Below are 20800 nucleotides of genomic sequence, written 5' to 3'. Positions count from 1 at the left end.
GTTGCCATCTCATCTGGCCTGCCGCTTCCTGCCCTGGGCCCTTGGCTTCCTGGCTGGGTCTCTCCTTGCGACCAGGGCCTGCGTGATGGGCCAGTCCCTGGTCCTCTTCTCTGTCTGTGTTCACTCCTGGGGCTTCTCTGCTAAGGGGTCTCAAATCGATGTCTCAAGCCTGGAGCCCACCCCTGGCTGCTGATTTACATGTCTAGCTTCTGGCTCGAAATTCCCTTTCGCTATCCAGTGGACACCCCAAACCTGATGGGGCTGTGGCCAAGCTCCTAACTCAGCGGCTCGTCCCAGACTGCCCTCCCCACCCAGAGCTGGTCCTGAGACGAGAGATGAAGTATAAGTGATCCCAGCTTGGGGATGGGGTGTGCAACAGGACATGAGAGAACCACGCTGGGGAATCTCGGGTGCAGGTGCTGTGGGAACTCTGGGAGCTGTGTAGAGGCGGGGGAGCTGGGGCAGAGCCGGAGGGAGCCTGGGAGGTTGGAAGCAGTGGGCATACTGGTGTTTGCTGGTCCCGGTGAGCCTCTGTCAGCCCTCGTCATCCGAGCGGATGGCAGCTCTGCCGTTCTGCCGGCTGCCCGGGCCCCAAGCCCCAGCGTCACTGCTGACGCCTCTCACGCCCCACACCCAAGCTGTCCGCCTTCCACGCACAGCCAGACCCTGGCTGCTCCTCGTCACCCCCACTCTGCCCTCTTGGCTGAGCCCCATCGCTGCTGCAGCCCCTCCTGCTTTCACCCCTGCCCCCATGCCCACCTGGTTCCAGCACAGCCAGGACACAGCCAGATCCCATCTCTGTTCTCCCCCAAGCTCTCCAGTGGCCCCCAGCCCACCAAGGTCGAAACAAAAGTCCAGACCCCAGCCTGCAAGGCCCTGTGTGATCCATCCCTTTCCCCTCGAGCTCCGCCCCAGCCTCATGGGCCTTACGCAGCAGGCCTGCTCCTACCTCAGGGCCTTTGCACCTGCTCTTCTGCTCGCTTGGAATGCTCTTGCTCCAGGTTCCTTCGTGATTGAACCCCTCGCTTCTTACAGGTCCCAGCTCACAGGTCACCTTTACGTTGCCCTGCAGGTATAAAATGACCGTCCCCACCCCCACCCCGAGCAGTCCCTGTCCCCATTCTCGGTTCTGTTTTTCTTACTACATCAACTTGCATTTATTTGTCTGTTTACTGATTTTATCTCTCCCTGGGAGCTCCATGAACCAGAAAACTCCAAATGTGGGTTTGGGCTCACCTTTTGGGCAATGCTACAGTGAGGTTTGGCACCTTGAACTGTGCGCAGGAGGCCACCAAACAGCCTGGTGATCATATCGCAGACTTATGTGACCAAGCCATCCCCCAGTGGACTGTGGGGACCCTGGGACCAGCTGTGCCCCTGAGCGGGTGACTTCAGCCGTGCTGGCCTGCCCAGGTGGTGCGGGGTTAGGCGTGTACCCAGCAGGCAGGACCACTGAGTATTTTCTGTGCCAGGGACAGGGTGGGGGATGGAACTGGCTCCTATCCAGGGAGGCCCTCGGAGTCTGCATCCTGCCTGCGTGCTCCGTGCTGGTGGCCCCGAGCCTCACCCCCTGCTCGGGAAGTGCACCTGCGAGGCTGACCTGACAGGCCCCATGGGGAGGGGGTGGCCGGGAGCCTGATGTCTCCTGTTTCTTCCAGTTTCCTTCTAGGACACCTCCCCTACTTTTGGAAAAAGGATGAGGTTTGTGGCCGCGTGCTCCAAGACATGTTTTTGGATTGGTGGGTTCTACTTTGTCACTTGTTGCCCTTGCTCCAGGGCCCCAGTGTGGGAGCAGACCCCCACCCCCACCCCAGCTCTCACCCAGCCCCACTGTACCCTGGCCCAGGGCAGTCCTGCCCTGGAGGCCCCCGCCCCACATGGGAGGCAGGCAAGGGTGCTCTGCCATCACCCACCCTGGGACTTCAGACCAGCCATCAGACCCCCTGCACGCCTCAGTTTCTGCATCTGTAAACTGGGCGGGGCTGATGCTGTGACATCGACAGTTTGGGGTGGTGCCTTATGCCCCTCAAGGACACTTCAAAGCTAGGACATGGTTTGGTTCTTTGGGGCAAACCAAAGATGAGTGTTGCCCCCTTATTTCATGGCTGTGGAAACAGAGGCCCGGGGGGGACATTAGCAATGGGGCAGAGCCTCACCCCCAGGCCTCCTGGGCCCAGTGCAGGGTCTTTTGGGGGCTCCTGGAGAGCACCTTTGGGTGGGATGCCCCTGTTTCTCCTGGCAGTGGGGGAGCACTGGCCAGGGCTCACGTCGCTGACACCTTCCTTCTGGGCACTTTGGTTTCCAGGGCTAAGAAGTACGGCCCCGTTGTGCGGGTCAACGTCTTCCACAAAACCTCGGTCATCATCACGAGCCCCGAGTCGGTCAAGGTAGGAAGCCGCGTGGCTCCAGGGGCAGCTCCCTCCCTGCCCCGGGCTGGGGCGCAGGGGGCTGTGCAGGAGTGGCCCACGGCCAGGTGCACGGGGAGTGGTTTCCCAAGACTCAAAAGGGAGGGCACCTTTCTCCCCAGCCCACCACACTGTGCTGGAGATGGGACGTGGGCCGGGGCTTTGCTCTCCCCACCCAAGACTGGGAATTTTACCCAAATGGCGCAGGCTCTCGCTCCCTCACTCACGTGTAGCCCGTCTCTCAGCCGCTGTTCCTTCGTCTGCAGGCTGGGAATTCCAACTCTCCCAGGGCGCTGATGAGAATCCACTTAGACTGATTTGTTTAACAAAGAAGGTGTCAGAAGATACAGGGCTTACCATGGGCTGTGTTCTTTTCTGTGCATTTCACAGTTATTATCCCATTTAATTCCCATGGGGTAGGAACTCTTATTAGCCCCCATTTTAAAAAAAAGATGTATCCATTTGTTTGAAAGGCAGAGTGACAGAGAGCAAGAGAGAGATGAAGGGAGAGATCTTTCATCCCCTGGTTCACTCCCAAATGGCCACAACAGCCTGGGCTGGGCCAGGCTGAAGCCAGGAGCTAGGAACTCCGTCTGGGTCTCCCACAGGAGCGGCAGGGGTCCAAGCTCTTGGGCCGTCTTCTGCTGTGTTCCCAGGTTCATTAGCAGGGAGCTGGCCGGGAAGTGGAGCAGCTGGGATTTGAACCAGCGCTCCCATGTGAGATGCTGGTGTCACAAGCAGTGGCTTAACCTGCTGCACCACAAACCCAGCTTCCCAGCCCCAGTCTGGAGAGGAGGGGACGGAAGCAGTGGAGGGGCTCTAAGAAGGGGCATCGGACCGTCTACTTTGGAGGCTCTGCAGAACTAGTTCAGAGTCATCAGCCTGGGCCTCAGTTTCCTCATCTGTCGGACAGACAGATGCCAAGCCGCAGGCCTGGCTGTGAGACTAGAACTGCAGGGACATCTGGGAGCCGCCTGGCCCGTGCCTGGCACACAGCGGCTGCTCACCAAATAGTGGTGCTTGTTTCCACAGCAGGTGCTCTGGGGATGGTGAGTGGGATTCTCTGCCTGGAGGGGGGCTTTGGTGAACCTGAGAAGCGTAAAATACCACCAGGGGTCAAGTTCAGGGCCAGATTGAACAACCAGGGTGCCACTAATAGGATACTTATCTTTTTTTGAAAGTTTAACTTCAAACATAAGCACACTTTAAGGCTTTTTAAACATGCCACCGAAACCATGTACTATCATAATATGTAATGACGAAAGAAGCTTAGAAATTATGTTAATACGGTGAATTATATTAAGTGATCTCCAGTGTTCTAGCAACATTGCATTCTTAGTCATGATTTGTATCTGTTTTGTGTATTGCTAGATTCAGTTTCCTAACTTTCTTTTTGAAGATTTGTCTTATTTTGAAAGGGAAAGAGAGAGAGATCTTCATTTGCTAGCATACTCCCCAAATTGCCACAAATGGCCTGAGCTGGGCCAGGCTGAAGTTGAGAGCCAGGAGCACCATTCGCCGCTCCTATGTGGGCAGAAGGGGCCGAGCACTTGGGCCATCCTCCACTGCTTTCCCAGGCTCCTTAGCAGGGAGCTGGATGGGAAGTGGAGCAGCTGGGACTCGAACTGGTGCAGCCTAACCCATTGTGACACAGAGCCGGCCCCTGCTAACAACTTTGTTAGGAGTTTTGTTCCCAAATTTGATTTTTCTTGGGATGCCTTTGTCTAGCTTTGGTGCTGGGTCAGTTCTGGCTCAGAGGATAGGCGGGGAGCGGGGCCTCCTAGCAGCGGTGCTACTTCTTCCTCCCCTGTCTGGCAGTGTTCACCAGGGAAGCCGCATGGGCCTGGGGCGGTCGGCCGCTGGGAGACTGTGTTTGCTTTCTAGATTGCACATCTAATTCCTGTTTAAGAAACGATGCGTTTTGGCCAGCGCCACGGCTCACTAGGCTAGTCCTCCACCTGCGGCATTGGCATCCTGGATTCTAGTCCTGGTCGGGGTGCCAGATTCTGTCCCGGTTGCTCCTCTTCCAGGCCAGCTCTCTGCTGTGACCCAGGAAGGCAGTGGAGGATGGCCCAAGTGCTTGGGCCCTGCACCCCATGGGAGACCAGGAGAAGCACCTGGCTCCTGGCTTCAGATTGGCACAGCACATTGGCCTTGGTAGCCATTTGGGGGTGAACCGACAGAAGGAAGACCTTTTTCTCTGTCTTTCTCTCTCACTGTCTAACTCTGCCTGTCAAAAAAAAAAAAAAAAAAAAAGAAACGATGCGTTTTTACATTTTTAAACTGGTAAAATGAACAGCAGTTTTCTTTCTCAGCATTTTGGGGGCTTTGAGGACCTGGCTGTTGTGCCCCTGTCGGGCTGCAGTTTTTCATTATCCTGACCTGAGCCTCTGCCGATGACGCACCGGCTCCACCCCCGTTCTCCCCGCCCCCACCCCGCCCCTGGCAACCACTGTTCCACTTTCTGTCCCTGTTAATGTGGCTGTTGGAGGTCTTTATATCTCTGGAGTCCTATAATATTTGTCCTTCTGGAACTGGCTTATTGTGTTTATCATAATGCACTCAAAGTTCATCCACGCTGTAGCTGTGTCAGAATTTCTCAATTTACTTAACTGGCATTTGGCCAGATTTTCTAGTTTTTCTTTATTTTAAAATTAAAAAAATTTGTATATGAAATGCAGAGAGAGAGAGAGAGACAGACAGAGAGGGACAGAGAGAGAGAGAGTCTTTCCATCCATTGATTCACTCCATAAATGTCCATAACAGCTGAGACTGGGCCAGGCCAAAGCCAGGAGCCTAAAACTCAACCTCCGTCTCCCACGTGGGTGTCAGGGACCCGAGAACTTGAGCCGTCCCTCTCTGTGCCCCAGAGTGGGCGGGAGCAGGAAGCAGAGCCAGGATGCGAATCAAACACTGAGTGTGGTGTGGACATCCCAAGCAGCGTCTTAGCCGCCACGCCAAGGCCCACTCCTACGTGTTTCTTGGGTTGGCTGCTTTGTGTCTTTCCAGGACCCCTGTTCTGAGGATGGTCACTTGGTCACCTTTATAATTTTTTGATCAGTCTTGCAAAGACATTTATCAGTTTTATCCATCTTTTCAGAGAGCTGGCTTTTGGTTTTATTGGTTTTCTCTGTTGTTTGTCCATTTTCTAATTTATTGATTTCTGGTCTTTATTATTTGTTTCCTTTACTTACTTTGGGTTTAATTTGTTCTTGTTCTAATTTTTTAAGATAGGATTTCAGATAATTCATTTTAGACCTTTTTTCTTTTCTAATGTAAGCATTTATAAGTATGCCTCTACCTCTAAGCACTGTTGTAACGCAAATTTGCCACAAATTTAATCTTTTAATTTTATTTATTTATTTATTTTATTTTTATTTTTATTTTTTTATTTTTTTGACAGGCAGAGTGGATAGTGAGAGAGAGAGAGACAGAGAGAAAGGTCTTACTTTTTGCCGTTGGTTCACCCTCCAATGGCCGCTGCGGCCGGCGCATCTTGCTGATCCGAAGCCAGGAGCCAGGTGCTTCTCTTGGTCTCCCATGCGGGTGCAGGGCCCAAGCACTTGGGCCATCCTCCACTGCCTTCCCGGGCCATAGCAGAGAGCTGGATCAGAAGTGGAGCAGCCAGGACTCAAACTGGTGCCCATATGGGATGCCGGCACTGCAGGCCAGGGCTTTAACCCACTGCGCCACAACGCCGGCCCCCACAAACTTTTATACATTTTTGTTTTTCACTCAGTTCAAAATTTTTCTGACTTCCCTTGTGATTCTTTGAATCACTGCTCATTTAAGTGTATGTTAATCAATTTCTAAATATTATTGGATGTTCCAGAAATCCTTCTGTTACTGATTTCTGCCTTAATTCTGTAGGGCCAGAGCAAATACTCACCATAGTTTCAATCCTTCTAAACCCTGACTTGTTCCGTGGCCCAGCCTATGAGCCAGCTTGGTGAATGTTCGGAAACAGAGATACTGTGTTTTCTGTACTGTTGACCAGAGCCTCAGAAGTGCTTGGTAGGTGAGTTAGTTGACAGTGGTCCTCAAATCTTCTGAGTCCTTGCTAAGATTCCGTCCGCTTGTTCCAGGGATGACCGGGCTGGGGGTATCAGGTTCTCTAACCGAGTCACGGGTGTGTCTTTCTGTTTTGGCTTCTTACCCGTCTGCTTGTCTATTCTTCGTGTCTGTCATTGCTATGTCTTCAGGATGAACTGACCTTTGACCTCAGGACTGTCCATCAGTTCTTGGGAACGTTCGCTTCCCTGGAGTGTATTTCCGCTGCTTTAACATGGCCCTTCCGGTTTTCTTGTGCGTGGTGTTGCCTGTGTTTCCTTTTCCATCATTTTACTTTTAACTTCTCTGGGGTTTGTATTTAATGTCAATTTCTTAAAGATAACATGTTTGGGTCTCGTTGTTTTATATAACCTGACATTCTCTGTCTTTAACTAGAGTGCTTAGGTCACTTGCATGTAATGTAATTACTGATACAGTTGGGTTTAACTCCACCATGTTGCTTTTTGTTTTTATCTGTGTTTCTGTTTTCCTGCCTTCTTTTGGATCAAGTATGTGTTAGTATTCTAACACCCTTGGCTTATTATCTCTTTCTCAGTGGTTGCCTAAGCCCTATAATGTCAACTTTAGGTTGTATCAGTCTATCTTCAAATAATACTATACCATTTCATCTGAGTCTGTTTTTAAAAAAGATTTATTTATTTGAAAGGGAGGAACAGAGAGAAATCTACCACCTGCTGGTTCACTCACTACGTGTCTGCCAACAGCCAGAGCTGGGCCAGGCTGAAGCCAGGAGCCAGGAACTCTGTCTGGGTCTCCCACATGAGTGGCGGGAGTCCAAGCACTTGGGCCATCACCTGCTCCCTCTCAGACACATTAACAGGAAGCTGGGTTGCAAGTAGGGAGCAGCTTGGACTTGAACCAGCAAATCTGGTGGTGACACAAGCATCCCAAGGGGCAGCTTCGCCCTGGGCCACAGCACAGCACCTGCTCCTCTGTCTGCTTTTCAGATTTTCCCTCTGTTATCATTTCCAGCAATTTAGCTATGATCTGCCTTGGGGTATTTTGTGTTTATTGGATTGGGGGTTCTTTGAATTTCTTAGATGTGTGGGTTCCTTGAACATACTTGTAACAGGTGCTTAAAGTTTGTGTCTGATAAATCTGTCATCATTTCTGTTATTTCAGACTTCCTGTTTTTTTTTTTTTTTTTGTGGTGTGTCTGGTGAATTTTTAAAAATATTTATTTATTTGAAAGGCAGAGTGATGGAGAGAGAGAGGGACACACACACACACACACAGAGAGAGAGAGACCTGGCTCCTGGCTTCAGACTGGCCTGGCCCCAGTTGTTGTAGCCCTTGGGGGAGAGAACCAGCGGATGGAAGCTCGCTCGCTCTCTGTTCCTCCTCTCTCTCTGTAACTCTGCCTTTCAAATATCAAATAAATCTTTGAGAGAGAGAGAGAGAGAGAGAGAGAGATCTTCTATCATCTGCCGGTTCACTGCCCCAAATGCCTGCAACAGCCAAGGTTGGGCCTGGCCAAAGCCAGGAGCCAGGAGCTGTATCTGGGTCTCCCATGTGCAAGGCTGAGACCCACACAGGTGAGCCATCACCTGCTACGTGTCAGGCGCATTATCAGGAGGCGGGGTTGGAAGTGGAGGAGCTGGCCTGAGGCAGCCTAGTCTGCTGCGCTCCATGCCCGCCCCGTCTCGTGTTTTTCTGTCGCGTGGTAGACAGCGCCCATCTTACACACTGGGTTTTGTTTTATTCCTTTGGAGAGTGTGGGATTTCATTTCCGACAGACGACAGTTTGATCCTTTCTGGGCTTGATTTAGGCTCCTGTAGGTTTGGTCTGGGGTGGACTTTTCCTCCCCTCCCCCAGAGCTGGCTCTGTCCCATTATTTAGGAGGGTCCGCCTGGGGCCTCTGCCTACAGCCCGTGTGTGAGGCTTGTCTGTTGCAGCCAGCAGGAGCTGGAATAATTCCTGGCCTCTGTAAGCCATGAATTTACACAGGAATTCTCCTTTTCTCAGAACCTTGCTTCTGCCCCGTGGGTTTTCACTCTGCGTGTACACAGACCGGCATTTGTCCGACGACTTCAAGGACCCCAGGCAGCTTCCTGTGCAGGAGCTCTCTCTGTGCACAGCTCCTGTCCTGTGCTCTGTCCTGCAACCCACAGCCTCGCAGGCTGCCTGGGCTCTGATCTCTGTCTACTCAACTTGGCAAGGCTGCCGGGTTGTATTTAGGTCTCTTCTTGGTGTCATTGTCCTGGAATCACCACTGGGGAGAAATCTGGGGTAATCCTAGGTCAAAGGGGCCACATCTTTTTTTCTTCCTTTGAAGTTCACAGTTCTGCACTGCCTGTTGTCTAGTGTCTGAAAATAGACATTTTGCCCAGTTTTCTGGGTGTGTATGGCAGGAGGCAGCCATCAGTGTGGGCGTGTACAGGAAGTGGCAGGGTGCTGCTGCTTCTCCATGTGTCCCTCACGTCCCAAAGCCCAGCCCAGTGGGCATTTCTGGGTCCGCTGGCCCTGGGACACCCGGCTGAGGGGCACCCTGGCCGGAGTCTGTGTGGGGCTGCTCTGCCCCGGTAGTAGCGGCTCACAGAGACCCGGCACTGCTCAGGGGTGTCTGAGAGGGGTCTTGCAGGTGGGCACTCACTATCCTGGTCTGGCTCATGTCAGGAGAGGGGGAGTGGCAGAGCTTGGTTCACAATGACAGTGTTGGGGAGTGGGGTTGTCATCCCTGGGATGTGGCTCATGACACTCTGGGCATCTCTTTCAGCTAAACACTGGATATTAGGCACCCGGAGCTAAGCTCACAGATGCTGGCAGCCCCTGGGTTGGGTTAGAGTAGAGCAAGCCCCTTCTTGCTTCCCAGTGCTCGTGGGGTGAACTTGGAGACATGGAGGGCATCCCCGCCCCCTGCTGTCCTGCCTGTGCGTGCTGGGCACCTGTGCTCTCCTCAGCCCAGGCTCTCTCCCGCACTCCTAGAATCTAGTCTCCTGTCCACCACGTGGCACGTGCATGATCTTGGGCAAGTTTTAAATCTCAGAGGTTTGTTTTCGTTGTTTTTAAAAAGATTATTTATTTATTTGAGAGGTAGAGTTACAGAGAGAGAGAGAAGGAGAGACAGAGAGAGAGAGAGATGTCTTCCATCTGCTGGTTCACTCCCCAGATGGCTGCAACAGCCAGAGCTGGGCTGATTCGAAGCCAGGAGACAAGAGCTTCCTCTGGGTCCCCAATGCTAGTACAGGGGCCCAAGCACTTGGGCCACCTTCTACTGCTTAGGCCATTAGTGGGGACGTGGATTAGAAGAGGAGCAGCCAGGACTCGAACTTGCACCCATATGGGACGCCGGTGCTGCAGGCAGAGGCTTAGCCTGCTACGGCACAGCACTGGCCCTGCAGTTATTATTTTTCTTTAAGATTTATTTATTTGAAAGGCAGAATTATATAGGGAGAGGAAAACACACACACACATACAGAGAGAGAGAGAGAGAGAGAGAGATCTTCCATCCACTGGTTTACTCCCAAATGGCTGCAACAGTCAGGTCTGGGCCAGGCTGATGCCAGGAGCCAGGAGCCTCATCCAGGTCTCCCACGTGGGTGGCAGGGGCCAAGGACTTGGGCTGTCCTTTGCTGCTTTCCCAGGCACATTCACAGGGAGCTGGATTGGCAGTGGAGCAGCCAGGACTCAAACCAGCACCCTTATGGGATGGCGGCGTCGCAAGTGGCAGGTTAACCCGCTGCACCCCAGCGCAGGCCCTGAAGCCCAGTGTCTTCATCTGTAGCTAAGAGGACATCAAGAGCAGCACACGGGTCTTGGGGTAGACTCCGCACAGAACAGGCTGCAGGAGCTGATGCAGCTGCCATTGGTTGAACCCCTGCTGTGTGCCGGGCACAGTTCTCAGCGCTTCTCACGTGGGACTAGTCGAGTCCTCGGCCTTGGAGCAGGCAGGCACTTTGTTATCCCTGACCCTGCCAGGTGAGACAGTGAGGGCCGGGGGAGCTGAGTCACCCACCAGACGCACGGAGTCGGCGTGCAGAGGAGGGGGACGCAGAGTCTGGATCCAAACCCAGGCTGGCCGACAGCGCAACACAGGCTGATGGCCACTGGGCCACTGCCACCATGCAGCTTGCAGGGAGCAAATGGACCCTTCCTCCAGGAAGTCCCCCTGGCCCTCTGAGGCGTCTGTGTCCCGGAGCCCTTCCTCCCAGCTTTTGGGGCTCCCTGCTCTGGTCTTAGAATGGCACATGCCTGCCCTAGGAGGGCACTGCAGTGAGGGGCTGCCCCCCAGTTGTGTATGTACGGGGAAGCCACCTGGCCCCTCAGAGCTCCTCCTTTCTCTGTCCCCCATGAGGACAGAGCCTCCCCCTCCTGTGAGGAGCTCACACTGGGGCTGATGGTGGGTGTGTCTGCCCCCTCCCTCGGGACATGAGCTCACGTGGGGTTTCTGGGGATATTTAGAAGTTCCTGATGTCAACCAAGTACAACAAGGACTCCAAGATGTACCGCGCCATCCAGACTGTGTTTGGAGAGAGGTGAGGAGTGGAGGAAGCAGGGTGGCGCTGGGGTGGGGTGGGGCCGGGGGAGCCTCAGCTGCCAGCAGAGGACGTAGGCTCCAGGGTGCCAGGGCAGCAGGGGGCGGGGCGGTGGGGTGGCCAGCACGTGGCAGGTGCCCTGGGAACAGGGGCCCCATGGTCATGTTCAACTGGCACTTCCTTCCCCTGCCCGCCCCTGGGTGGCAGGTGGGTAAACGGGGTCCCTGTGGTTGGGGCCCACGACCTCCATTTCTTCCTTAGCTGCTTGTTCATGACTGTGGTGAAATTCACAGAGCACTCACCGTCTTAGCTGCTTTAGGCTGTCCAATCCAGTGGCACTGAACACAGTCACAGTGTGGTGTGACTGCCACCCCATCAACTTCCAGGACACCCCCGTCCCCACCAAGCCGGCCCCGCCCCCCACTTGTGTCACATGTCTGTCTCCCGCAGGCTGTTTGGCCAGGGCTTGGTGTCGGAGTGCGACTACGAACGCTGGCACAAGCAGCGGCGGGTCATAGAGCTGGCCTTCAGCCGCAGGTGAGTGTGGCCAGATGCGCCGGAGGGAGTGGGGGGTGGGGTCGGCGCCAGGCCAGGCCGAGAGAGGCTCCTGTCGCCCAAGAGCCCACCCCTGCTCAGGCCTCACCACTTCTCTTTGCTTCCTATGTTATTCATTTCACTTTTTAGTTTTTGGTGATATTTTGTTATTTTTTAAATTATTTATTTCATTTTATTTGAAAGGCAGAGAGACGGAGACAGATAAAAAGAGATCTTCCATCCTCTGGTTCGCTCACCCACCATAGCCATGGCCATGCCAGGCTGACGCTCCATCCAGGTCTCCCACGTGGGCGGCAGGGGCCCAGGCACTTGGGCCGTCACTGTAGCCTCCCAGGGTTCCGTTAGCCGGAAGTTCCGTTGGACCTCCAGCTAGGTGCTCTGGGATGGGCTGTGGCATCCTAAGCAGCAGCCCAGGCCACCATGCAGAGCACCTGTGCCGATGTCTTAGTTTTCAGTTCCTCTTTTATTGACAGCGAGCCCTCCACCCCCACCTCCCACCTCCCACCTGGGGTGGTCTGCAGGCCATGAGTAGGACCATCCCTGCATCGCCCCCGAACCTGTCATTCCCCGGTTTCTTACCAAAGCTCCCTGCCCCTGGCCACCACCAATTTGTGTTCTGTCTCATTGGCTTTTCCTGTCCTGGATTCTTCCTGTGCACAGACCCACATGATACATGGCCTGTGCCTGGCTGTTTCACGTGGCAGCCTGTCGCCGAGACCCCGTGTTGGGGGGTCTCCGTCCTCCTTCTGGCCCCGCCCTCTGCACCGTGTGCCTGGGCGCCCACGCACGGACAGGCAGCGCTGCTGTGAGCACTTGCATGTGAGTGCTGTGCTTTCCTTGCTAGGGGGCTGCTGGGTCATCTGCTGCCTCCATATTTGATGTCTTGAAGAAGCCGTCTCTTGCCTGGATAGGACTTCAAGTTTATGGAGAATTTTCCAGGACCCTGTAAGGGACCCTGTGTGTCTTTCATGCAAATTCACTTCACCATGTCCTGCCCTATTTCTTCTTCCCCTTGGTGCGTGTCTGCCGTTCCTTCCACGTGTGCATCTACCGTGTCTGCCGTTCCTTCCACGTGTGCATCTACTGTATTCACATATTTTTATAGAATGCATATTTTTAAAGATTTATTTACTTATTTGAAAGGCAGAGATATAGAGAAGGAAAGAGGCAGAGAGAGAGAGAGAGAGAGAGATCGCCCATCTGCCGGCTCACTTCCTCAGATGGCCTCAATGGCTGGAGCTGGGTTGATCCGAAGCCAGGAACCAGGAGCCCCCTCAGGATCTCCCACATGAATGCCCAAGCACTTGGGCCATTCTCCATTGCTTTCCCAGGCACACCAGCAGAGAGCCAGATCAGAAATGGAGCAGCTGGGACTTGAACCAGTGCCCACATGGGATGCCAACAGTGCAAACAGAGGCTTAACCCCCTATGCCACAGCACCGGCCTGTAGAAGACATATTTTAGAAAACCCCTATGGAATAGGTTAGTGCTCCCTCACTTTAAATACGTGTTTCCTGGGGACGCTGCTACGCGACCACAGCTCAGTTATCAACATGAGGGAGATTGCACTGTCCTCAACTCCACCACCCAACTCTGGTCCTGTCATTTGTGTCCTTGTGGCTGGGTTTCCCTGGCCTGAGAGCCCATCCAGCCTCCGGCGCTGTCTTTCACGGCCTCCCCTCCTAGCCTCCTTCATCCCAGAAAAGTCCCAGCCTGCCCTTGACCTCTCCTTGACCTTCACACAGGCAGGGTTTGCAGTCTGCCACCTCTGCAGGGATCAGGTCAGGATGTGCCTCGGGCCACAGGCGATGCCACAGGTCCTCCTCCAGGCGTCGGATTAGCTGGGGACAGTGCTGGCCTTGCCTGGTCCTCCAGGAATCTCTGGGGGACTCGTCTGAACTCTCCCTGTGGCCTCTGGTCTGGAGAGAACTTGCTAGAAGTCAGACCTGACCAGGCCACTCCCCTCCCATGGCTCATTGTCATCTCAGAGGAAGGTCAGATCCTGCCCACACCCACCCGGCCCCTCCAGCCCCCCAGCCTCTGAACACTGGCATCTCCGCCTTTGCCCGTGCCATTCCCCCGGACTCAGTGCCCCCCCATCCTTGTTCCTCCTCTGATACCCAGCTAAGATATCCCCTGTGAGGCTGAGCCCTTGCCTCCAGCATGGCCTCTGTCACTCCCCCCACAGTGCCTCCCTCACTAGACCAGAAGAGGCACCTGTCCCTGGCTCCTGCACCCCGCCTAGGACCAGGCACCCCACAACCAATGACTGCGAGACTGAATTGGAATAGTTTCAGTCTCGCAGGAGAGTTGCCAGAAACGGGAACAGAAACGGGAACGAGAGAGAGAAGGATTTTTCTAACAGATGCTCCTGGTGCCAAGAGTCAGTGTTATCCAGGCCAGCCACGGCCATGCGTGGGGTGCCCCTGCCCTCGGGGAGCCGTGGTTATTGGAAGACACAGATTCTACCAGACGGTGGCCCGCGCACAGGCACACGTCGTCTGGGCGAACCCTCTTCAGCACTCGCGTCTGGAATGCACTCCCAGTTTGTTCAGGGCTCCCACAGAAGTTTTTATTTTAATTTGTAAGCGTGGTGAGACGCGTAACTCGCCGGTTCTCATCTGAGCCGTTCCCAGGTGTAGGTTCCGTGCTACTAAGTCTGCTCGCCTCATTACCCTGTCGTCACAGTGGTCTCCAGTAACGCGGTCGTCTAGGGACAACCGTTTTCTTGTAAGCGCCAAATTCACAGAGTTCTGTGAGAGCAGCTTTGGAACACGGCTGTGTTTATGACTGTGTCATGGAGGCTTGGCCGGTCCTAACTCACTAATGAAGAAAACTAGGCACGGCTGGTGCGTTTTAGCCACATGGCATTTTAACCAAATGGTGAAAGTAAATTGCCGGTTGCTGCTCTCCTAGATTTCACTTTTACCGAAAGATCGCGATTCCGATCCTCTTCCTAGAAGACGAGAGAGCTGGCATTGCTCTGCCCTGAATCCTCCGGCTCAACCCTTGGTCCCTACGGTAGCTGCAAGGGATTTGGTGTTGGTATGGTAACCAGCCACATGCTACCCACACAGTGGACGGAAGATAAGGAGACAGTGACAAATGGCCTTTCAAATAAGCACACACTTGGACACCCTGTGAGGAAAAGGCCCAGGGTGCTGAGGGGACAGTTTTATTGGCCCACCTGGGACTCAAGAGAAAGTGCCAGGGCTGGCCTGCAGTGCTGGCATCCCATATGGGCGCCGGTTGGAGTCCCGGCTGCTCTACTTCCAATCCAGCTCTCTGCTATGGCCTGGGAAAGCACTAGGAGATGGCCCAAGTCGTTGAGCCCCTGCACCCGCGTGGGAGACCCAGAAGAAGCTCGTGGCTCCTGGCTTCGGATTGGCGCAGCTCCAGCCGTTGCAGCCAACTGGGGAGTGAACCAGCGGATGGAAGACCTCTCTCTCTCTCTGCCTCTCCTTCTCTCTGTGTAACTTTCAAATAAATAAAATGAAATAAATCTCTTAAACAAGAGGGAGAAAGAAATTACCTGGGAAGTGTCATCTGAGTGTCCGTCAGGCGCCAAGGGCCTGGGGGAGGGGAAAGGGAAGGAGGGTGTGTGTGTGCCACAGCCCTGCAGGGGCCGAGCCATCGTCAGCAAGCCCTGGGCCAGAGCGCAGAGCCGGGCGGCTGTTGGGGGGTGGGGGCTGGGAGGCAGCAAGCCCGAGGAGGCCAGGGCCAGAGCTAGGTTTTATTTCCTAGTTTAAAAATGTCCTTGTTCTGGTTTCTTTTCTCCCATTTTCCCCTTTTCAATCGGAAATAATTTCAAGTTTCCTGCTAAGTTTCAAGATTGAGGCTAGGACAAGGAATGCCCACGTAGCCTTCACTCAGACTCATATACAAATTCCTGTCCAGGATACAAGCAGTGCTCTGTCTTGGGAAAATTCAGAAATACTTAAGGGACAGGTGGCAGCCTCCCACCCCCACTCCCTCCGGCAGCCGCTTTTGTGTGTTTGGAGCGCATCCTTCCGCACCTCTGGGTCTCGGACTCATTTCCACCAGGAGTTGGAGAGGAGGGGGCATGGTGGCCCCGTCAAGGACTCCAGGAAGCCTTAAGTTTCTACACTGCTCTGGCCACAGACCCTGTGGGACCCCTCAGGGCAAGGGACAGCATCCAGCCCCGGGGCAGGGGATTGGTTCAGCGACAGTGACCCCAAGGGCAGGTCAGAGAGGCCAGGAGAGGGCCCCTAGCCCAGAACACACCCACTGTGCACAGCCCCGCCCCTGCACAGAGGGAGGGTGGGGGGCAGCCCATGCTCCCAGCTGGGCCCCAGCACCTTGATGCCTGTGCTGTCCCCCCAGCTCGCTGGTCAGTCTGATGGAAACGTTCAACGAGAAGGCGGAGCAGCTGGTGGAGATCCTGGAAGCCAAGGCCGACGGGCAGACCCCCGTGTCCATGCAGGACATGCTGACCTGTACCACCATTGACATCCTGGCCAAGGTGACGCGGGCGGCCGCGGGGCCAGGACACCTCTCCCATTTTCCACCCCCTTGCCCTCCTCCGCGGGACAGCGCGCTGGGCGTGTTTCCCGGACTTTTCATAGATGGCGTCCCCTGGAATATTCAGAACAACCTAGCGCGAGACTGGGCCCACCAACTCATCCTCTGGAGCTGGATTCAGGGGCCCTGCCCCAGCCCACCTCCCGCCCTGCACCCCAGCAGAGCTGGATTCAGGGGCCCTGCCCCAGCCCACCTCCCACCCTGCACCCCAGCAGCCTCAGCAGGGCCCAGATAACCCAAGCTTCATGCAGAGGCAGTCAGGGGGCGGGGGTGGGGTCGTCACCGTCCGTCGTCCCAGCAGTTCCCCATGAAGCTGGGTGAGGAGGGGCCGTGCGTCTGTCAGGGATGGGTGAGCATGGGGCCATGCGTCTGGTCCAGGGTTGTGCTGCCTCCCATGGGGGTGGTTACGCGGTGCCACGGTGAGGAGTGGAGGGTGCCTGGCACACAGCTGAGCCGCGAGCTCTGCCCTGGCCAGTGGTACCCCCGCCCCCATGCCTGACCACGCCCCTCTCTCTCCCCAGGCAGCTTTCGGGATGGAGACCAGCATGCTGCTGGGTGCCCAGAAGCCCCTGTCGCAGGCGGTGAAGGTGATGTTGGAAGGCATCAGTGCATCCCGTGACACTCTGGCGAAGGTACCGCCCGCCCCGGCACCCACGCCCTCCTTGGCTGAAGCACCTCCCTCCGGGAGTTTTTCAGAGTGGGTTTCAAGTGACTTCCGAACCAGGACATGCAGGCAGCACCTCCAGTTAGGGGCTCAAAGCCCAAGTAGGAGCTCTTCACCTTAAATGACCCCCAAGGCAGGCAATCTAGGATGGCTGTGGTGCCCCCACAAGGTCAGACATTCTTGGATCCTTGTCTCTCTACCCCACTGTCCTCAGCGCAGCACCTCGTTGTCATGAGATGGCTGTGGCAGCTCCAGCTTTCACTCCCACGTTCCAGGGATGAAGAAGGAAGGGAAGCGAAAGGTGGTATCCGAGACTCCTGCTCCTCTGAGCGTGCAGCCTCCAAGGCCCGCCCACCTTTTGAGCTGTCAATCCCCCTTCACTTCCTCCCAACGGCCTGTGCCTTTGGGTTACCCCTCTGGTTTCCCGGTGCTCCTGGCCGTGTTCAGGCCTCTTTGGGGAAGCCCTCTGATTTCCTGGTGCCTCTGGCCGGTTAAGGCCTCTTTTCCCCGCCTGGCAGGGGTTTTGGTAGGAGGGGAAGCGGTGCCATCACCGTGGTCTCGGCTGCTCTGTGTTTTCTGGAATTTCCCCATCTTCTTCCGACCTCCTGGCTTACCGGTCCTCTGGGGCAGTGGGCAGGGACAATGTGTGCATGTGTGTGTGCGCGCACATGTGTGTATATGTGGGTGTGCATGTGCGCATGTGTGCGTGTGCGCATGTGTGTACATGTGTGTATGAGTATGTGTGTATGTACGCGTGCGCATGTGTGTGCGCACATGTGCGTGTGTACATGTGTGTATGTGTGTGAGTGCACACATGTGTACATGTGTATATGTGCATGTGTGTGTGCGTGTGTGCATGTGTATGTGTGCGTGTGTGTGCAGCTGGACCTTCCTTTAGTTCCTGCCAGGGAGGAGGAAGCAGCTCCGTGAGATCCGGGCGAGCATCCGCCTGCTGCGCCAGGTGGGCAAGGACTGGGTCCAGCGGCGCCAGGAGGCCCTGAAGAGAGGCGAGAACGTCCCGGCCGACATCCTCACCCAGATCCTCAAGGGTGAGGCCCCGGGGGGCGCCGGCGCCCTGGCCGCACGTGGGTCTCGCCGGGCCTGCACGGGCGCTGAGCCTCTCCTGTCTTTCAGCCGAGGAGGGAGCCCAGGACGATGAGGTTCTGCTGGACAACTTCGTCACGTTCTTCATCGCTGGTGCGTGGCTCTGGCGGTGGCCGGGGCGGGGGCGGGGGGCGGGGGCCGGGGAAGGGGCCGTGGGTGGGTGGGGGCAGCCCACACAGAGTCCCCGGGAGTCTTGGAGAGATGCTCAGGGTTGGGGCGGGACGGTGGGCGCCGTTCCCCGCCCTGGACAGAGGTCATGGCCAAATGAAGGGCCTGCCTGCCTTCCCCCTCTCCGGGAACTCGGGCCGGGCCTTGGCCTCCATGCTGTGGGACGAGAGGCACAGGCGCCCTGCAGCCGTCGCCCCCGCACCCCAGGCCCTCACAGGCACCCCCGCAGGGCACTGGGGGCGCAATGCTGGCTGTGCCTCTCCATTTGCCTGGGGGGGCACGGCTGAGCCACCACTCGGGACGCACAGCTGGGTCTCCTGACGGGACTTCCGCCTGCCTGCTGCTGTCCTCCCTTGCAGCTACGCTGGTGCCTGGGCAGGCACCCGGGGCTCCTTGCCTGGTCAGCCAGCGAGCCCTTCAGAGTCCATTCATGTCACCCCGACTGTGGCCCCCCGCTCCCAGGCCAGCTCGGAGCTGCTGCTGGGCCCAGTCCCGCGGGAGCTCAGTGGGTCCTGACCCCATCCGGGCTCGCCCTGCTCAGGCCTGGGGGCCCTGTGGCATGGGGAGGACACGGACCTTGGGCCCTGCCCTTCCTGCTGTATGGCAGAGTTGCCTTTGGGAAGTGGTGGGGGGCACCCCTCCAGGTGAGCCTCCAGGATGGGTGGGGGAAGGGCTGTGAGGATGCGAAGCCAGGAGCACGAGGTGACGCCTTGACTGTCCCAGCTGGCTCGGGGATACGCTGGTGGACAGACCACCTCCCCCCCAGCTCAGCTGGCTGGGGCGGGGCTGCACGGCGGGGCTGGCACTGCCCCAGGGGCCCAGGGCCACATGGGGCAGTTCCTGTCCTCTTTTCCCGCAGGCCACGAGACCTCTGCCAACCACTTGGCGTTCACAGTGATGGAGCTGTCTCGCCAGCCCGACATTGTGGCCAGGTATGTGGGCCGCCCTCCAGGCTGGCCAAGGACTTTGGCTGGTGTCTCACTCCCAGGGCCACCTGCCCTGCCTCCTGTGGCTGAGGCCCCCCTAGTGTGTCCTGTTTCCCATCACCCCAAGCCTTTGCTCATCTGGAAACTTCTCCCCGCATCTCTCCTGGAGAGCGAACTTGCTGCAAGCCCTCCCTCCCCCTCCCCCTCCCCAGCCTCCTGCCCCAGTGCCTCAGCACCCAAGGGCACGTGTTTCTTCCTGGGCCCAGACACTCCAGGAGTGTAGGTACCGTGGCCTGTGCCCTCTGCCCAGGGTACGCAGTTCCTGGCCTGGGCTGGCACTGAGCAGGGACCAGAACCCCAGCAGCAGTGCCGGGCAGTGTGGGTGTTGGGTGGGCCGGACAAGGGGGTGGCCCTGGGGTGAGGGCATTTGTACTGGGCTCCTCCAGGGTGGGGCAGAGATGGACTAAGTCAGGGCCCACGGGCTTGGGTGGGCCTGACCGCCGGGTGGGTTGTAACGGGCGTTGTGGGTGGAGGCGAAAGGCTGTTTGAGAATATCAAACCCACATCACTGTGACCGGCAGTTCACTAAAAACCCGACAAGGCAGAACGCTCACAACAGCAAAGCCACCATGGAGACCCCCAGGCAGCACGCGAGTCTTCACCGTGAACTCGATGGCAGCCCCGCCCCCGCTGCGGTGGCTTCCCAATGCATCATTCTTACAGCTGTGCTGAGAGGCACAGGGCTCAGGATGCATGGTCTGATCCTGCGTCCGTGCGCAGGGTGACGGGAAGCACCTCCTCAGTGTGGCTCCCCGTGGCGCCCTCCCCTCCAGGACCCCCGTCCCCTCCCAGCCTCAAGCCACAGCCCCTGTGCCCCAACCCCTGGTGGCCACCGTTCTCCATGCAGTTTCTGTTCCAAGCAGCCCGGGTGGTGGGTGGAGCGACACGGGACCGGTCCTCCGTGCCTGGCTGGTTCCACTCGGCGCTGTGTCCACGAGGTGCCTGTGTGCTGGCACCCATGTCAGACCTGCCGCCTTTTCCATACGAGCGTGGCCCACTGAGCTTTTGCCCTTCTGTCCAGCCGTCCACGCATGCTTCCACCTTCTGGGCCTGGAAATGCTACCATTCATGCACACTTGTCTCTGAGTCTCTGCTGTCCACTCCTTTGGGGGGCTTTTGGCCTTGCCGTGTCCAGTGCCGGGCTGCACCTGCTGCTTCCCACAGCGGCTGCCTTGCGTCAGCCAGCCGCCGGGTGCATGCTTGGCCACCCTCGCTGTGGTCTGCTGAGAGCAGCCATCCCGTTGCGGGTGAAGTGGCGCGCTGGCACCGCTGCCCGGCATTGTAACCTAAACGGTTCGCTCACCCGCGAGCTTTGCCTCGCGCTGCTGTCTCCAGCTGTGGCCGCTGTGGATAGCCACAGCGGGCACCTCCACGCGTGGCTCTGCTGCGTGCCCCAAGCGTCAGACACAAAGGGCGGTGTTTCAGGGCCGCCAGCACACTCACCTCTCTTGCCGGGCCTTGTGTTTGGGCGAGGCCGTGTTGGGTGTCTGTCACCGTGGAGCAGGCGGCGCCTTCAGCTGGGGAACCCCTCCCCCCTCTCCCCGTCTCCACTTCTTACAACAAATGGAGGGGAAAGTCTTGTTGGAATGAACTTGACCCCGTCTTACCCGACAGGCTGCAGGCCGAGGTGGACGAGGTCGTCGGTTCGAAGAGGCACCTGGACTGTGAGGACCTGGGGAGGCTGCAGTACTTGTCCCAGGTGTGGGGTGGGAGAGAAGCAGTGGCTGGGGGGGGGGGCAGTCCTTCGACTCAGACCTGGGACCCCCAGCTCCCTGAGCCCCGTGGCACTCATAGGGTGGCACCTGAGCTGCGCTGGGGGATTGCAGACA

At 56.8% G+C, this 20800-nt stretch overlaps 1 protein-coding gene across 1 annotated transcript in view; it reads left to right on the top strand.

Moving 5' to 3' along the window:
* The window catches only part of LOC133751383 (cholesterol 24-hydroxylase), a 30882-nt gene that overhangs the window by 4555 nt on the left and 5527 nt on the right, over positions 1-20800 (top strand). Inside the window, exons 2-11 of the mRNA XM_062181416.1 lie at positions 1659-1739; positions 2306-2387; positions 10879-10952; positions 11403-11489; positions 15852-15990; positions 16571-16681; positions 17612-17762; positions 17848-17910; positions 18845-18917; positions 20586-20670. Coding sequence (XP_062037400.1) covers positions 1659-1739; positions 2306-2387; positions 10879-10952; positions 11403-11489; positions 15852-15990; positions 16571-16681; positions 17612-17762; positions 17848-17910; positions 18845-18917; positions 20586-20670 — 946 coding nt within the window. The remainder of the gene's footprint in view (positions 1-1658; positions 1740-2305; positions 2388-10878; positions 10953-11402; positions 11490-15851; positions 15991-16570; positions 16682-17611; positions 17763-17847; positions 17911-18844; positions 18918-20585; positions 20671-20800) is intronic.

This window comes from Lepus europaeus, chromosome 22, assembly GCF_033115175.1.
Source record: "Lepus europaeus isolate LE1 chromosome 22, mLepTim1.pri, whole genome shotgun sequence".
NCBI classification, from domain to species: Eukaryota; Metazoa; Chordata; class Mammalia; order Lagomorpha; family Leporidae; genus Lepus; species Lepus europaeus.
Note: the sequence above shows the minus strand (reverse complement) of the source record. Positions and strands in the feature narration are given on the sequence as shown.